General features: G+C 44.3%; 1 protein-coding gene across 5 annotated transcripts in view; it reads right to left on the reverse strand.

Annotated features, from left to right (window-relative positions):
• Positions 1-15,144, reverse strand: part of OLFM3 (olfactomedin 3) — a 99,964-nt gene that overhangs the window by 24,959 nt on the left and 59,861 nt on the right. The window contains exon 1 of one of the 5 annotated variants that reach the window (XM_081120880.1): positions 3,797-4,146. The exons of the other annotated variants lie outside the window; for them this stretch is intronic. Within the exon in view, the coding sequence (XP_080977006.1) occupies positions 3,797-3,925 (129 nt within the window). The 5' untranslated portion in view covers positions 3,926-4,146. Of the gene's footprint in view, positions 1-3,796; positions 4,147-15,144 lie in introns of those variants that run through there. 5 annotated transcript variants of the gene reach the window in all.

Below are 15,144 nucleotides of genomic sequence, written 5' to 3' on the forward strand. Positions count from 1 at the left end.
TGTTTAGAAAATTTATTGTACTAGCCTCGTTTCTTTTGAACCAACTACCCTTAGAAATAGACTAGAAATAGTATCTTATTTTACTGATCAGGAAACCGAAATTCAAAAATCTTGAGCAATTTTTTTCCAATTCACCCATTTGGTAAATGCTACATATGGGACTTATACCATTTTTTTTCCAACTTTGAGCCCAGAGCTCATTACAATCATTCCCTGCAGGTAAATGCAGGTAGATGGTCTGTGTCTATTTGTCAGTAGCCAAAGCATACTGTGCCCTAGAGGAGATGCCCCCAGGAGGGCATTTTCCAAACAGCATGGAAACAAGTGGCCATTGGCAACCCAGAGGAGAAGTTAGAAGTGAGTTCTTGGTGACACAAGTGGCTATTTCTGTGGAAGGCATTGCAGTCATTTATCAGTGCCCAGGCAAAGGGACAGAAACCTGATTCTTTGAAGGGAACATAGTGAACAGGCGGAACATTGCTGGTCTTATGTTTTATGCTGGGTTTCTGGTGTGTTTTTTAAAGTAAAGACAGGCACAAAGGAATAAGCTCCCTAGCTGCTGAGGGCGTACAAGGTGGGGGGAGTAACGAGAAAAGAATCCATTGACTAAAACCTGTCCGATGTGGAGCGGAGATTTCTGAGTGATGAAAACAAACCCCTTATAATTTTTCCGCCCGAGGACAGGTTTGGCTCAGGGATGACATGTGGTTTAGCATGCTGATGGCTCTCATTGTGGAGGGGGAGAGAGGTGAAGAGAGGAATTAAAGAGACATCGACAGACCACGCTCATGGAGCTCCTTTCTGGAGGGCGTGTTAATAAAGATGGCACTGCACAGTGTTTCCCTTCCTCTCTCTCTCTTTCTCTTTCCTTTGAATCCTTACCCAAGGATATTTTTTCCATTGCTTTTCAGAGAGAGTGGAAGGGGAGAGAGAGAGGGAGAGAGAGAAACATCAGTGTGAGACACACACCAACTGGTTGCCTCCCACACGGACCCTGACGGAGCCAGGGATGGAGCCTGCAACCTAGTACGTGCCCTTAGCTGGGACAGGACCTGGGGCCCTTTAGGTCACGGGCCAGCGCTCCAACCACTGAACCACACCAGCCAGGGCTGCTGCTGCTTTCCTGTGAGACTAGTTGGAAGTGAAACACAAAATGTATGTTCCTCACTTAAGGGAAACTTTAGGCTCCAACAACAAACAGCAACAAAAACCAAAAACTCAAAGACATCATCAAATCATCAAATTGAGGTCAGTTGGTCTCTGCTTGCAGTCTGGAGTTGGGAAGGACTTGGGCGTCACACCTGGTCCTTTGTCCACTCAGTGACACTGTCCTGTGTGTGCTCCTGTGTTCTGCTTGAGCCCGCATGGTAAGAATGTCACTGCTTCCCAGGCAGCCTGTCCCATTGGTGGAAAAGCTGGGCTGACTCTGAGCTGCTCTCTGTCCTTTCCCCCTCTGGTCCTACTTCTCTCGTAAGTACTTAAACAGGAATCAACCCGCCCCCTTACTCCGGTCTCTGTTTTTCTCTGAAAAGGCAATTATCACACTCTCTGTGGCTCTCAAGATGCGCCGTTATGTTCTCTCATCCATCTCTCAACCCTTAATTGGTTGAATGGCTCCTTCACAAAATGGACCTTGTCTGAGGACTCGGGGAAGGAAAACAGTCCTTACAAACGGAGACGTCCAGTTAGCTCAGCCACATTTCCTACTACAGTAAGCTCTTGAGAGCTCTAGGGTTTCTGGGGCCCTGTCTTGACTGGGGCAAGGGGTTGAATGTGTGGGGAGGTAGCAGAGGGCGGAGGCCCAGTAAATGCCTCCTCCCATCATTTATTATTTGTGTGAACTGGTTTACATATTGGATTTCCCCTTCAAGTTTCATGCAATGAATATTTATTCAGATGTTTATGTAAGATCTGGAAAAAATAGGAGGGCATTGTGGCCAAAAAGTGTGAAAATTCCTGGCTTAGATGGTCCCTAACAGCCTTGCAACATGAACACTTTATGATCTTAATCTAGGAAGTACAGATTCACTCATTTCTCACCATGGGAATTCTAAAGTATGAGCAATTATATTGAAGAATTAAGGTGGGGACATGGCATCCTCGACATTGTTGTTCAGTAAGGTACGGCCCTTCTGAAACGTGCAAAAGAGAGAGAAAAAAAGATTTTGCAACCTGATTTCTCCAACCATTCCAGTAAGTCCCATAGTGCAAACTTTCCTCAACTTTCTGGTATATTCTTTTCACCCAAAGGAATATTTGGTTGTGTCAGCACATTCACAAACCATAGCAAGGGCTATTTTTCAACCAACAGATTGCCAAACAGAAAGTAAAAGACATAAATTTACTTTAAAATTACAAGAGAGCAAGAAGTCCTAAAAGAACCATGCATCATTTTGGAAATTCTATTCCTCACCATCAACAACAGGAAATGACCAAACCAATGGCTATGGACACACAAAATATCGATTTCAGAAGCAAGCTGCCAAGTTTGAAAAAGAGCTCAGTCCTGAATTTCTTCGTTTAGACTCACTTCCTGAAAGCATTCCTTCAATAGCTCAATTGTTGAAAACCATCAGGTACTTGAACATTGAGAAAATTTGGCTCATTGAATATTAAATATTGTGAGTTTCTTTGTTTTGTAATTATTTATTGGTGACATAGAATTCTTTGTAACTACAGTCTCTTTTACATCCCTCCAGCCACACACATCATGCAGGTGAGGGGGACTCAACACCAGAGGCCCTGAGGTTTCCTAAGTGAGTCACGGGAGGTGGAGGCAAAACCTAAAAGCAGACGAGAGTGCGCCTCCCACGTGCTCTGCTGGCGTCCTAAGCGCTGGGCGCATCTGGCTAATTTCACCTGACTCTGCTCAGTTACTTGCACATTGGTTGATAGATTATTATTAGTAACCACAAACAAGTCTTGAAAAAGAGAGGGTTACTTTTCCTTTCAGTACCTGACTTTTTCTGATTTCACTGAGGTGGTCCAGTGGTAAAAATAGGTAAGATAAAAAGGTAAAGCCCTCCAAGTGCTAATTGTTTTTGTGCATTTTATTTGATAGCAGGGCATTTTTTAAATTTTTTTTATTCAGAAGGTTTGAGAGTATTGCTAACTAAACCATACTTCAAGCTCTCAGAAGAGACTTGGCTATAATTTGGGTAGGGTTAAGAAGCCATTCATTTCAGGTGAAGGAAAGCTACAGGAGTTCCACTTGTAATAGGGAGAGTCCTTATAAAAAATTAAAAAGTGCAGACAGAGGATTTTTATCATGCAAGTTATCTGTTCTTGGTGTTTCTTAGCCGCTTAAGGTCTTTTTGGCAGACTTTAAATTGCTCAGGCTTATTACTCATTTATGTTTAAAAGTGGTTGGTTTCTGACAATGCATTGCAGAGTTGCAGGAATTCAGTTCCAAGGAGGAACCTGCTATAGCATGTCCAGATTAGAAAGAACATACCCTGTCGGAAAAATTAATGGGATTTTACAGACATTAAAAGAAGACTTAAAATAATAAGAAACTAAACAAATTAAGAATTCTTCCCAATATCAGGTTAATAGAGTTAAGTTCAAGCTTTTTATGCTTAAGAATTTAATGAGTTCAGAATTCCTTTCACAGGTAATTCCTTGGGAAGTCTATCTATTTTTTTGGTGTCATTTTCAAGTGTTCATTAAAAAAAAAAAAGGCAAAATCTACCACACAGAGAAGCAAAAAAATCTCAGCCTTTGCAATTTACAGAATTAAGCCCCCTGGTTTACTGTGCTCACTTCCCGAGATGGCCAAACCCACCCAGTGACTTACTAGGGTGTCTGGCGTCCACAGCCTCGTGGTGTTCAGCTCCACCAGGGAGGGGAGCGTTTGGGACATCCAGTTAGAGATCATGGCCAAGGTGCTCAGCACAGCGCCAAGCTGCAGCGGTGGCGGCCTCATGGCTGAGGCGCTAATGAGTTTTCACAGTGACCGATGGAGATCCTGGTGTGGTGCTGGTGGCTGGAGGGAGGCGGGGCTGCAGCAGCTACAGCTCCACAGGCAAGAGATCAACTTCCCAGCTCTCAGCACCGGGAAAAGCTCCAGAACCTCTCTCCCCACCCTCAGGCTTCCGGGAAGGGAAGAAGTGCCCTCCGGCCCTGCCTTGCCCTGCCCTGCCCTGCCCTGCCCTCCCCTCTCCTCCTCTCCCTTCCCTTCCCAGGCACTTGGGTGGTTCTTCCAGGAATGTTCCCGGTGGGGCTGGGTTAGTAATTGTCTGAGCAGAAGTTGGAGGGAGGGGGAGCCCGAGCATTTCCTGCCCCACTCCAGGCGCAGTGAGCATCCAGAGTCCATTCCCTCTGGGGTTTCCTGGGGTGCAGTCAGCCGATCCTTACCCTTCATGAAAAATACACCTTTACATGGAGGTCGACAGGCCCATTCGAATCCACGCCTAATACCTACACATTTCTCTGGGCATATCCAGAGCAGAGGAACAAAACTATGCAAAGAATTTCCAAGATATGAGAGAGAGTTTTGTTTTAAACAGTAACCTAAAATTAGCTGTGTTGCCTCTAAAAAAAAAAAAAAAAGAAGAAGAAAGAATAGTCAAAGATGAATAGCTACTGCCTGGGACAGTACCCTGGGCACCTTAGGTGAAGAGACAGGACAGACAGCCTTGGAGGAGAGCTCCGATTGTGGAAATTTCACCGGTTTCAGAAGATGCCCAGGCACCAGCAAGCTCAGGTAACTCTGCTTTCTCCTTGGGAGGCAGGGCAGCCAGATCCAGAAGTCTCCAGAGCAAGCATGTGACTTACTGAAACTGCACAGAATTGGAACCAGGGTCTGAGGTCTAGTCCTTGCTCTCCTGTAGTTAGTTGTGTGACTGGCCAGTGACTTAAATGTCCTTGGCTTCAGGTTTTTCTTTTTCTACAATATATGGGGGTTAGACTCCCAGCTCTCCAAGGTTCCCCTCAGCTTTAAAATTCAGAGATCTGTTTGTTAGGGTTTTGTTGGCAAATGAGTATATTGAACTGGGTAACTTTGTTACTTGGTTTACAGACGTGACAGAGCGACACCCAAACCTCAGCTACCGAATGGAATAAATCAGGGGCCATCGTCTTGTGTAATATATATAGTTTAAAATAAAAATAGAGATCTGAGACATAAAGGGGAGTATGGCTGGATGAAAAGGAAATGAAAAGGAACCTGTTAGAGAAAGAAGGAAATATTGTTTTGATTCCTTAAAAGAATCCTGAAATTGTTTGTAATTGTAACTTTTAGCCAATTACAATGAGTATAATTACCATCTGCTATGTAATTTTCTTCAATGGTTTTGGCAGGAGAAATTAGGAAGGTGCTCTAATGAAGTAGAAAGAGAGACGTGTTTATAGAGGTGTATGTGCCCTTTATTCTCAGCGGCAGCTGTAAATGGGGTGATTGCTGAGACACTCCTTGGATCTTCCTTCCTACCCCTAGGACCCAGGCTATGTTTTGCCCTTTAATATACATCCAAAGGGTTTCAGTTGACTCTAATTTATTTAGCCAAGTTCCCAGAAAACCACCAGTTACTTCTTTTTGTCTTTCAAAGATCATATCATACGAGAGACCTATAAGGATAAATGCACAGTAGTTTACATGCTAAAGTCGGCATTAGATAAGAGCATTCGTAGAAAGGACTGTGAAATTTTACATTAATATTACAGAGTGGCAGCAACAAAAAACGAAGTGGATTTACAAATCTAATTGTTAGCAACACACCTGTAACTCGATACGACTTTAATAAAGGAGGGGAGTGTCTTTTCAAGATCCTAATTCCCCAAATTGAAAACTAATACACATGCAATTACTGGGTAATTTAAGCTGCAACATGGCAGATGGTAATTATACTTATTAATGAAACCGTCAGTTGACAAAATGATAGTCTCTTTAGAAGAATATGTCCTTTAATGGCAGGAGAAACCAGGCCCTTAATTGCAAATCCAAAAGAAAGGAAGAAATAAAAACCCAGCATCAATGGATCGCCTCTTTCCATTTGCCAGAGATGCAAATAACCGCACGAGAGGCTGAGAGAGAACACTAGTGAAGGTTTACGATTTGCTGATGCTTATGAACATCATAAAAGCTATAATGTGTTGTTTTTAGAGCAGGTTGAAACGGCACATGTGGAAATAGAAAAGCTTTCATTCTAATGATTATTAGTTGTGGGGATAAACACAACTACCATTTGTAAAGACCTAAATAGTTCCTGACGCTCTCAGACTCTACAGAGAAATGATCATCACAATTTCCATCTTGGAAGTTGAGCTCTAGTTTGCAGACGGGGAGGTGATTACTCTGGGTAGAAGTAGCAGCCTGCATTCAGGGCAAGCAACCCAGTGGTTAGAGAAGTTCTGCAGGGATAGTACGAATGGTGATGGAGTCAACGTTAAGAGATTAGGCTGGAAATATTCACAGTGACCAGCTCCCAGGCTTCAGGGTCACCCAGAGATGTCTGGACATTACCTTGTAAGGAATCCAAGAATTTTAAGCAGAGTGGTGAAGTCATTTGTGTTCTGTCTCAAATGATTTATTTCTTTGGCTTTTTTATGAAGCCAGCCCGCCAGGTGGGGATGGCAGGAGCAGCAAAACATATCAGAGACCGGGGGTGGGGGATCACATAGGGACCTAGTCTCATAGTTCAGGTGAGATGTGATGAGGTCCTGGAATGCAGAACTGTCAGGGGAGTTTAGAAGGATGGATTCCACAAAGACTTCAGGTAGAATTGACAGCACTCAGTGATTGAATAGGTGTGAGAAGTGAGAGAGAGGCAGTTCCCTGGGGGGAATTTTCAGGCTCAGGGTTTGGATGGTGAATGGTGTTCATCAGGATAAGAGATACAAGTGGAAGCATGACTTTGGGGAAAAGGGAGAGTGTATTGTTACACTGCACGTGAGTTGCCTATAGTAGAGTCCCTAGATGGTAATGTACCCACATATGAAGTTCAGAAAAGAGTAAATTTCACTAGACCACACAACCCCAAGGCCCTAGTAAAAATAACGTGTCCTATGTAGTAGATGACAGAAATGCTTAAATTGGGGACAGTCTTAAAACTGCCTACCAATGACTTTATTTAGACTTTAATTCAAGGTAATCTCACCCGGCTGGGCGTGGCTCAGCGGTTGAGCATCAACCTAGGATCCAGGCGATCAGGGTTCGATTCCCAGTCGGGGCACATGCCCGGGTTGTGGGCTTGATCAATGACTCTCTCATCATTGATGTTTCTGTCTCTCTCTCCTTTCCTCTCTCTGAAATCAATAAAGATATATTTAAAAAAAAATTCAAGGTAATCTCTAGGTTTAGTTACCTATACATAATTACCTATACACTTCTGTTTAAAAATAACAAAAACGACTTCTAATACTAATGAATAGTGAAAATATTAGTAATTCTAGTAATTTCACAGAAAGTGTGACCTGGCTATATATCTGTATACCTATATGTCTATATTTATACCTATCTGTCACCTATATCTCTAACCTCAATGTGGATCAATAACTATAAATCCTACAAAGGGCGTTACTGCTGATGGAATACTGAAAGGTATTGACTAATATATTTATTCATTAGATTTCTTATGGAAACCTGCCTTCCTATTATCCAGAGAGTGTTTAATGATAAACCTATATAATAATTAATAAGCAAATAAATAATGACCAAAATAGACTTATAGGTGATCTTATGTAATATTGGCAAGTTCTGTCATTGGAATTTTATTTTTTTCCCTTGTTTAGAGCACAAAAGTTTAATATTGCTTTAATAATCAATGCTCTTTCTGGTTTGGGGCTGTTTGTTGGTGAGTGTGGGTTTCTGGGGAACTCAGCTTAGGCAGATACGAAAAAGTCAGATACATGGAAGGACCCAATGGCCACATAAAATACAGTAGAAAAACCCAAAAGTTTGACCTTGGGCAAAGCGAGAAAAGGAGACTGTGATTACTTGTTAAACAATAGAAAATTAAAGAAGAATAGTCTACATGTATTTTATTGTAGTTTAAAACATTTCAACTTTGTGGATGGTTTGAGGAAGAGTGGAAAATGGCATATTGGATGCAGTTGTAGAGACCAGCTGAAGAAATTATCAATGGAGGAGGGTGGCATTTGGGTAGAGTAATGGCAAATGGATTGTGGTTGGCTCAGAGAACAGTTGAACCAAACTGACGTGTAGGAAAAGCAAAGCAGACTAGACTCTTGGTAGTAAGTTAAGTAGGAAAAGTGGGAAGAGTGTTACGAAAAGTAAGGCAGGAGACAAGAGTGCTGGAGTTGAAACCGCCCTGGGGAAACTGTTTGCCCTGGGTGGAGGTGTGCTATGGGGGTGATCAGGGAAATAGGCAGCCCCATTTGTGACTCTCCATTTTCTCATCTGTAATAAAATAAGTGACAAACGTACCTATATGAAAGATTCTCAGAAAGACTGAATGAGAATATATCTGAAGTGGTGTGACTGGGGCAGGGCCAGAAACCATAGACCAGCCTAAGGAGCACTGGGCCCTGAAAGGCTGGGACGTTTTGTGTCTTCGCTTGGGGTGGGGGACTTGAGCCTGGGCTCCATGCTGACTTCCCACCCCGTCACGGTGGATGAAGGGAATAATACAGCTTTGCCGAGGGACACAGTCACTGGGTTTCTGGAGCAAATAGTCCAACTCAGAGAAAAAGAACTAATGGTCTTGCTTCCTCCTTCACCAAAAAAGTCAGAGCAGTGACGCGAGAACATCCACAAGGTCCCACTACCACGTGTACTCGCCCAGCTCACCTGCATCCACGCACTCTACCTTTTCTCCCATTGCCACTGGTAGTCGTCTGTGTCTAGGAAGGCCGGTCCCTCCCCTGTGCACGCGCTAGGTCCCTTTCAGACATTGTGCGTGAGGGCTGCCTGCAAAGCTTGCTAAGACCCAGGCTCCCAGGTCCCACCCTGAGAACCTGACACTGGCTCTAGCATTGGGCCAGATAACTTGCATCTATGACAGTCTCCCAGCTGAAGCTCATGCTGCCCTTCGAGTAGACTGCCCTCGGTCACGTCCATCTTGCCTCAAAGACAACTCTCTAATTCTCTTTCCTTTCTGACGACAAACCTTTCTTTTTTAAATGGATCATTCCCAGCTGTGTACAAATACTACTCTCTCTATCCCTTATCTGAAATACAGGAAAATAAGCAACGCCTTCTTGATAGCGCTTTCTCTCCATTTGTTCCTTTACAGAGTTTGTCTGTACTCACCATCTCAGGTTTTCTCTTCCTAATCAATTTCTTGTCAACACTTTTCTACTCCACCAATAGACCCTGCTTTTATCAAGGCTGCCAGCAACCCACATTGCTAAATTTAGCAGTCAATTCTCAGTCTTCAACTTGCTTGACCTATGAGCACTACTCATCAGACTCTTCCGTTCTCCTCGAATAATTTCTTTGCTTGGCTCCGAGGACACCATATTCGCTGAGTCTTCTCTGACTTTCTGACCCATCTTTCTCGGTCCCCTTTGTTGATTTTTCCTCATCTATATGCTAATGGCTCCCAAATTCATTTCTTCCTCTCAGACCTGTTCTTTCAATTCAGACCTGTACATCCAATTATCTACTTGACATCCCCACTTGGATGTTTAATAGACATCTTAAATCGAGCACATTAAAAAATGGGCACCTAGTGTGCCTTCCCCATCTCCAGCAAACAACACAAAATCCCAAAGAAATAAACAAAAAAACCCCACATAGACATGCAGTCATTCCTACATAGTCTTCCCCATTTCAGTCCGTGGTTTCGTTGTGTTACTGGGGGAAACCCTGGTTGGGTTCGGGCTGCCTGTTGCTGTGTCCAACTCAGTGGAGGCAGGGTTGAGTCATGTAAGGTGTTTATTGAGAAGGCCAGCCAACAAAGAAAACAGGGAGCATACAAGCATCCAAAACCTGCCTCACAGCATGACTCAAGGGATGGGATTATAAAGGGGAATGGGGTAAGTTGAGGCTGGGAACAGAATGCAGCTACGTGAGCCCTGAAGGTCCGCAGACGTCAGCTATTGTTCGGTGCAGGACAAGACAGTATCTGAGTCTTGTGGTCAGCACGTGTCTCTGACTGTTTCATGCCTCTAGATTTATGACTTTATTTTTCTTATCGCCCTGTGGGTTTGTATCCAACCATAGACCACTCTGCTGAATTCAAAGGGAACACCAACAGTCTGGAAAGGACAAACTTATAACAATGTATCATACATCATACTATGAAATATGTACAACTAGTTTTATAATCAAACTGTAAATCATAATATTCAGGCTATTGCACCCCATCAGTTGGTCAGGACAAAAGGTTAGATTTCAACCTTAACTTTTCCTTTTTTAAAAAAAAAAATTACATCATGGTGGAGGGATTGAGCAAAACAGGAAAAAAAAAAAGAGAAAAAACTCAGGTGCTGATTGCTGGGGTGGGGGGTAGTAGAGGGGGTCAAGGGGGGATAAATGGTGATGGGTGGAAACTTGACTTTGGGTGGTGAGCACACAGTTCAGTGTACAGATGATGTGTTGAACTTGCACCTGAAACCTGAATAATTTTGTTAACCCAATACATTCTATAAAAAGGGAAATAAAATTTAACATCTCATTGATTCCATCAGCAGTTCTTCTAGTCTCTACTTTCAAAATATATCCAGCATTTAACCATTTTTCCCACCCCCACTGCCACCTGCTGCTCCAAGTCACCATCGTCTCTCATCTGGTTTATCACAGGAACCACCAGTTACCTTGTGACACTTTGGGCTATTTTTAGCCCCCATACCCTCTGATCAGAGTGGTTCTATTAAAATGTAAGTCAGATCATGTTATTTCTTGGCTTAAAACTCTTCAACAGATCTCCACCTCACTCATGGAAAGAGTCAAAATATTTAGCATGGACTGGGAGGTTCTACAGGGCCCCGCCCGCATCCTGGTATCTCTGTGATCTCATTTCTTGCTACTCTTGTCATCTGGTTACTTCATACTGTCCCTGCTGGGTTCCTTTTTTCCTCCTAACCTGCTACAAGTTACCATTCTGTGTATGTCAGTTACTCATCTTGTTTCCTGTTTCCTCCACCAGAAAGAGCTGCATGAAGGCAGGGACCTTGCCTGGCTGGTTCCCTGGGTGCCCAATACCTAGGAGAGGGCCGGGCACATAGTAGGTTCTCGATAAATGCTTGTTAAATTAACAACTAAATGAGCATGTTGCTGTTTTGATCATGACCTGCCCTCAGTTTAAAAAGGAGACCATTCTCTGCCCTGGCTGGTGTGGCTCAGTGGTTAGAGCGTCAGCCTGAGGATGGAAGAGTCCCGGGTTCGATTGCGGCCAAGGGCACGAACCTCGGCTGCAGGCTCGATCCCCGCCCCCGGTTGGGGCGTGGGCAGGAGGCAGCCAGTCAGTGTGTCTCTCGCATCGATGTTGCTCCCTCCCTCCCCCCTTCCACTCTCTGAAAAGCAGTGGAAAAATACCTGTGGGTGAGGGTTAAAAGAAATAAAATAAAAGGAGACCATTCTCCGTGTGAAATTAGAACACAGCCCTATTGTTTGCAAAACAAGCTAGTGTAATATATTGCACTTTGCGTGTGCCCGATGGAGGTGTGTGAGTAGAGGACAGTGTAAGAGAGTGAAACGTTATGCGTATGGCTGAGGATGCTCTTCCTGCCATGCTTCAGAGTGAGAGCGCAGCACGTTGGTCTAAGCCCCGCAGTACTGATAAGCCCCAGGTCACTAAAACCTCAAATGAACGTGGAAGTAATCTTCCCTTCCTCTCGCCTTTGGCTACTGAAGTTTGTCTCTAACAACGGAGGGAAGGCGGGAGAGACCTCAGGCTACGGGAAGGATGAGTTTAGATAAAACAATTTGGAGCAGATAAGAGATCTGAGGGTCCAATCAGCAGACGCCCCTTCGTTTGGCCCTTGGCAATTAATTAGGGACCACAGACAGCTCCTGGAACTCGTGCTTCGCTGATCTTGCCTTGGGGTTTGGGGGCGTCTTCAAGCGTTCACTAATTAAAGAATGAGTTTAGAGGGAGGAACATTCTCCGAGTTCTTTGGAGGAAGGATTTCTGTCTTCTTATCTCTGCCTTCATCTGCGAGGCCCGGGGGATCTCCGTTGGCAGCTGCTGCTGCTGCTTCAAAGGAGGTAAAATGGCTGTGTGGGAGGAATATATTCAGGCGAACTCACTTTTTCCTTCCCCTGACTTTAGTCCAGACTGGAGAAGTGGGAAGATCGACATTGAGGGCTCGGCCAGAGGAAGGGAGGCCGCAGAGCAGTAGGACAGCGGCCCTCAGACCACGAGGCAAAAGACTTAGAGTTTGTGTCAGCTTAGTGGCTGCCTTACTCCAGGCTCTTCCACTGGGAAATGAAGGTATTAAACCAAGTCTCCTCTGTAGTCCCTTACATTCTGTAGTGTCACCAGGAGGAGCTCACCTATGTCCTCACGGTCCCACAGACACTTCCCCACTCTGCTCTGACACACTGCTAGCCATGCGACCTCCCAGTGCCTTGGGTTCAAGTGTGGAAATTGGGGCAAATAAGAGAACCCGGTTCCTCAGGCATTTGTGAGGATGGAATAAGTGTCTACAGGTAAAGCACTTGCCCCAGGGCCTGGCAAACAAGCTTTCCATCACTGTTAAGCATTACTCCAGGGCAGCAGAGGCTTCTGTGTCTCCTCATCTTCGTGGCAGAAGGATAGAGACAGACATTGTTAGTGATGAAGAAGAGAAGGCCATCACGCTTGGGGGCGAATTACTAATATAAGGGCTTATCTTACAGTTTTAAACGTGCAGCGTAGTCTTGATTCTAATATGGTTGGCGCCCAGGGATCGACTGCTCACAGCATCCCAGGGAGAGTCTAGGCTACGCCCAGCCCCAGGAGCTGCTACTGAAGCCTGTCCTCCCAGCACTGTTCTAGGAACTTCCCCTGTATGAACTCTTTTAATTTTCACGCAAACCCTAGGAGGTGGTATTGGTACTACAACTGATTTATAGACGAGGAACTGAGGCTTGGCGAGGTTAAATCAGCTGGATGAGGTCACAGAGCTGACCGATGGCATGGCCAGCGTCAGAACCCAGAGTCACATCCTCGGAAAATCTCCTTATGCCCATGCACGCGCACACACCACACAGAGACAGGAACAGTATGATCATGCACAGATTAACTTCAAATGTTGTCTTTCTGAGACGGTTGGAGTTACTTGGGGGGAGCATTACGGTTTAGTTATTGGTATGCTTTCCGCAAATAGATACTTAAATCTGGCTGAGCACAGAAATTAAAAGTACCCTGACTTCAGTTCCTGAGTTTGTCTTTGGTTGTCATGGGGAGACCCCGAGTCTCAGGTAAGAGCTCAGCACCTATTTCACTTCCATCGGAATCTGCATGTTTTTCTAATTTGCCCACCTCGCTAGGGCAGGCCAGAGTGTTAAGCTACTGCTGAAAGCCTTTCTGAAAGAAATTGTTCAGGAAGAGACATCTCAGAGCAGCCGGGAAATTGCCCGGTGATCGGGAAGGGGACTGTTTCCATGGCAGCGTGAAAGAACACAATTGGCTCTTCAAACGGGCAATTTTCTGACAAGTTGTTGTACATTGTTTCCTGAAGCTCATCTTCCTCATGAAATTTGAAATGTATGTTTAGCAGGAACCAAAATCCTGGTGGTAGCAAATAGCCCCAAACATCGAAGGGTGGAGAAAGATGATATCTGGAGCTTGCTTTTTGAACAAATTTACAGAAACAGTGAAGCTCTGCAGAGTTAATTTTGTGTCGTCACTTAGCTGTGTTGTCAGCGTGTCCCTCGCCAGTGTGTGCAGTCAAGGTGACTTTATGATTTGAATGTTGAAAGATCTGGACTCGAGGCAGACCAGGCATGCTCATGCTCTGCCATTGGAAGGGCTGTGAGAATTACACAGTTTTATAAAAGGGAGTCAGAAATACAGTTAAGGCCGGGTCATTAAAACAGCCACCACACAGACGGAGCTGCGCAAAGCTCATCACCTCATTCCCTCGTCTTTTCAGTTTCAGTGCAGTGAAGGACTGTCAACCATGTAAGAATGGCTTTGGGAGAACATAGTAACGACACCTGAAGGAAGCCCAGTGACATGTAGAGCTAGGAGCTTGACAGTGGATGAGTAAATGAAGAAGTCGTGACAAAGGTTGCTAGTGTTACTGACATTAAATAGATGATTTTTGGGGGGGGTTAATATCTTTTGTTTTCCCCACATTTTCCAGCTTAAGTATATGTGATATTTTGTTGTTAGAAAAACATAAATAGAAGTGTTATTACCCTCTCATTGCCCTTTGAAGGCATCGATCTGTTAAACATTTATTAAGTTCACTCGTTGGGCCAGAAACTGTAGTGTGCTGAGAAATGCAAGGTTAACATGATACAGCTTCGTCTTTTGGGTAATTTATCAGTCTGGGAATATAATGGGATAGAAACAACTGTGTCCACTCAAGCGGAGGGTTCTCGCCTTACAGCCATGCAGTGGGGGGCACAAGAAGGTGGGGTTCGTGCCATCGGTGAAATGGTCACGAGGAACTTAATTGGGAAAGAGCTGGAGCTAGTTTTAGAAGTTTAGCTCTTAATTCTTTTAATTTCCAACTTGCTCAGGGCAATGGACAGTGTAATTTTCTATGGGTCCTAAACTGAGATAAAATCCAGGTTGTAAGGAATTTGGCTCAATGTGGCCGATAGTCGAGATTTATGTTTTTCAGCCCCTTCCTGGGTCAATGTGCATCTCCTGTCCCAGCGTTTTTCGTTTTGCCCTCTCTTTCGATTAATAAAATCAAATTATGGCATCCATCTAAACCGTAATATAGGGCTACTGAGTGTAAAGAGACTGTGAAGAGGAAATGAACATTTTAAAAACAGCCTTTTCCTTGGGAAGGAAGGGAGCCAAGTAGGAATATCAGAGAGCTTGAAGGGCCCTACGTTGACCGAGAAAATCTTACTCAAAAATCACATGGGCGTGTCAACAGGAGCAGTGTGAATTCTGATATTTATCTGTAATCTGAGTTGTAAGGCATATGCCAAAAAATTAATTCCAGCAGAGAGGCTTCTTGTCAGGTTTCTGCAGAAAAGTGTACAAACACATTATAACAGGAGGCGGCCGAGATACTGCCCCTATTGAAGGTGGATTGTCTTTGCAGTGCATTCTCTCCCTCTCCCCCTCCCCT

Source organism: Miniopterus schreibersii (assembly GCF_964146895.1).
Source record: "Miniopterus schreibersii genome assembly, chromosome: 19".
Classification (NCBI taxonomy): Eukaryota; Metazoa; Chordata; class Mammalia; order Chiroptera; family Miniopteridae; genus Miniopterus; species Miniopterus schreibersii.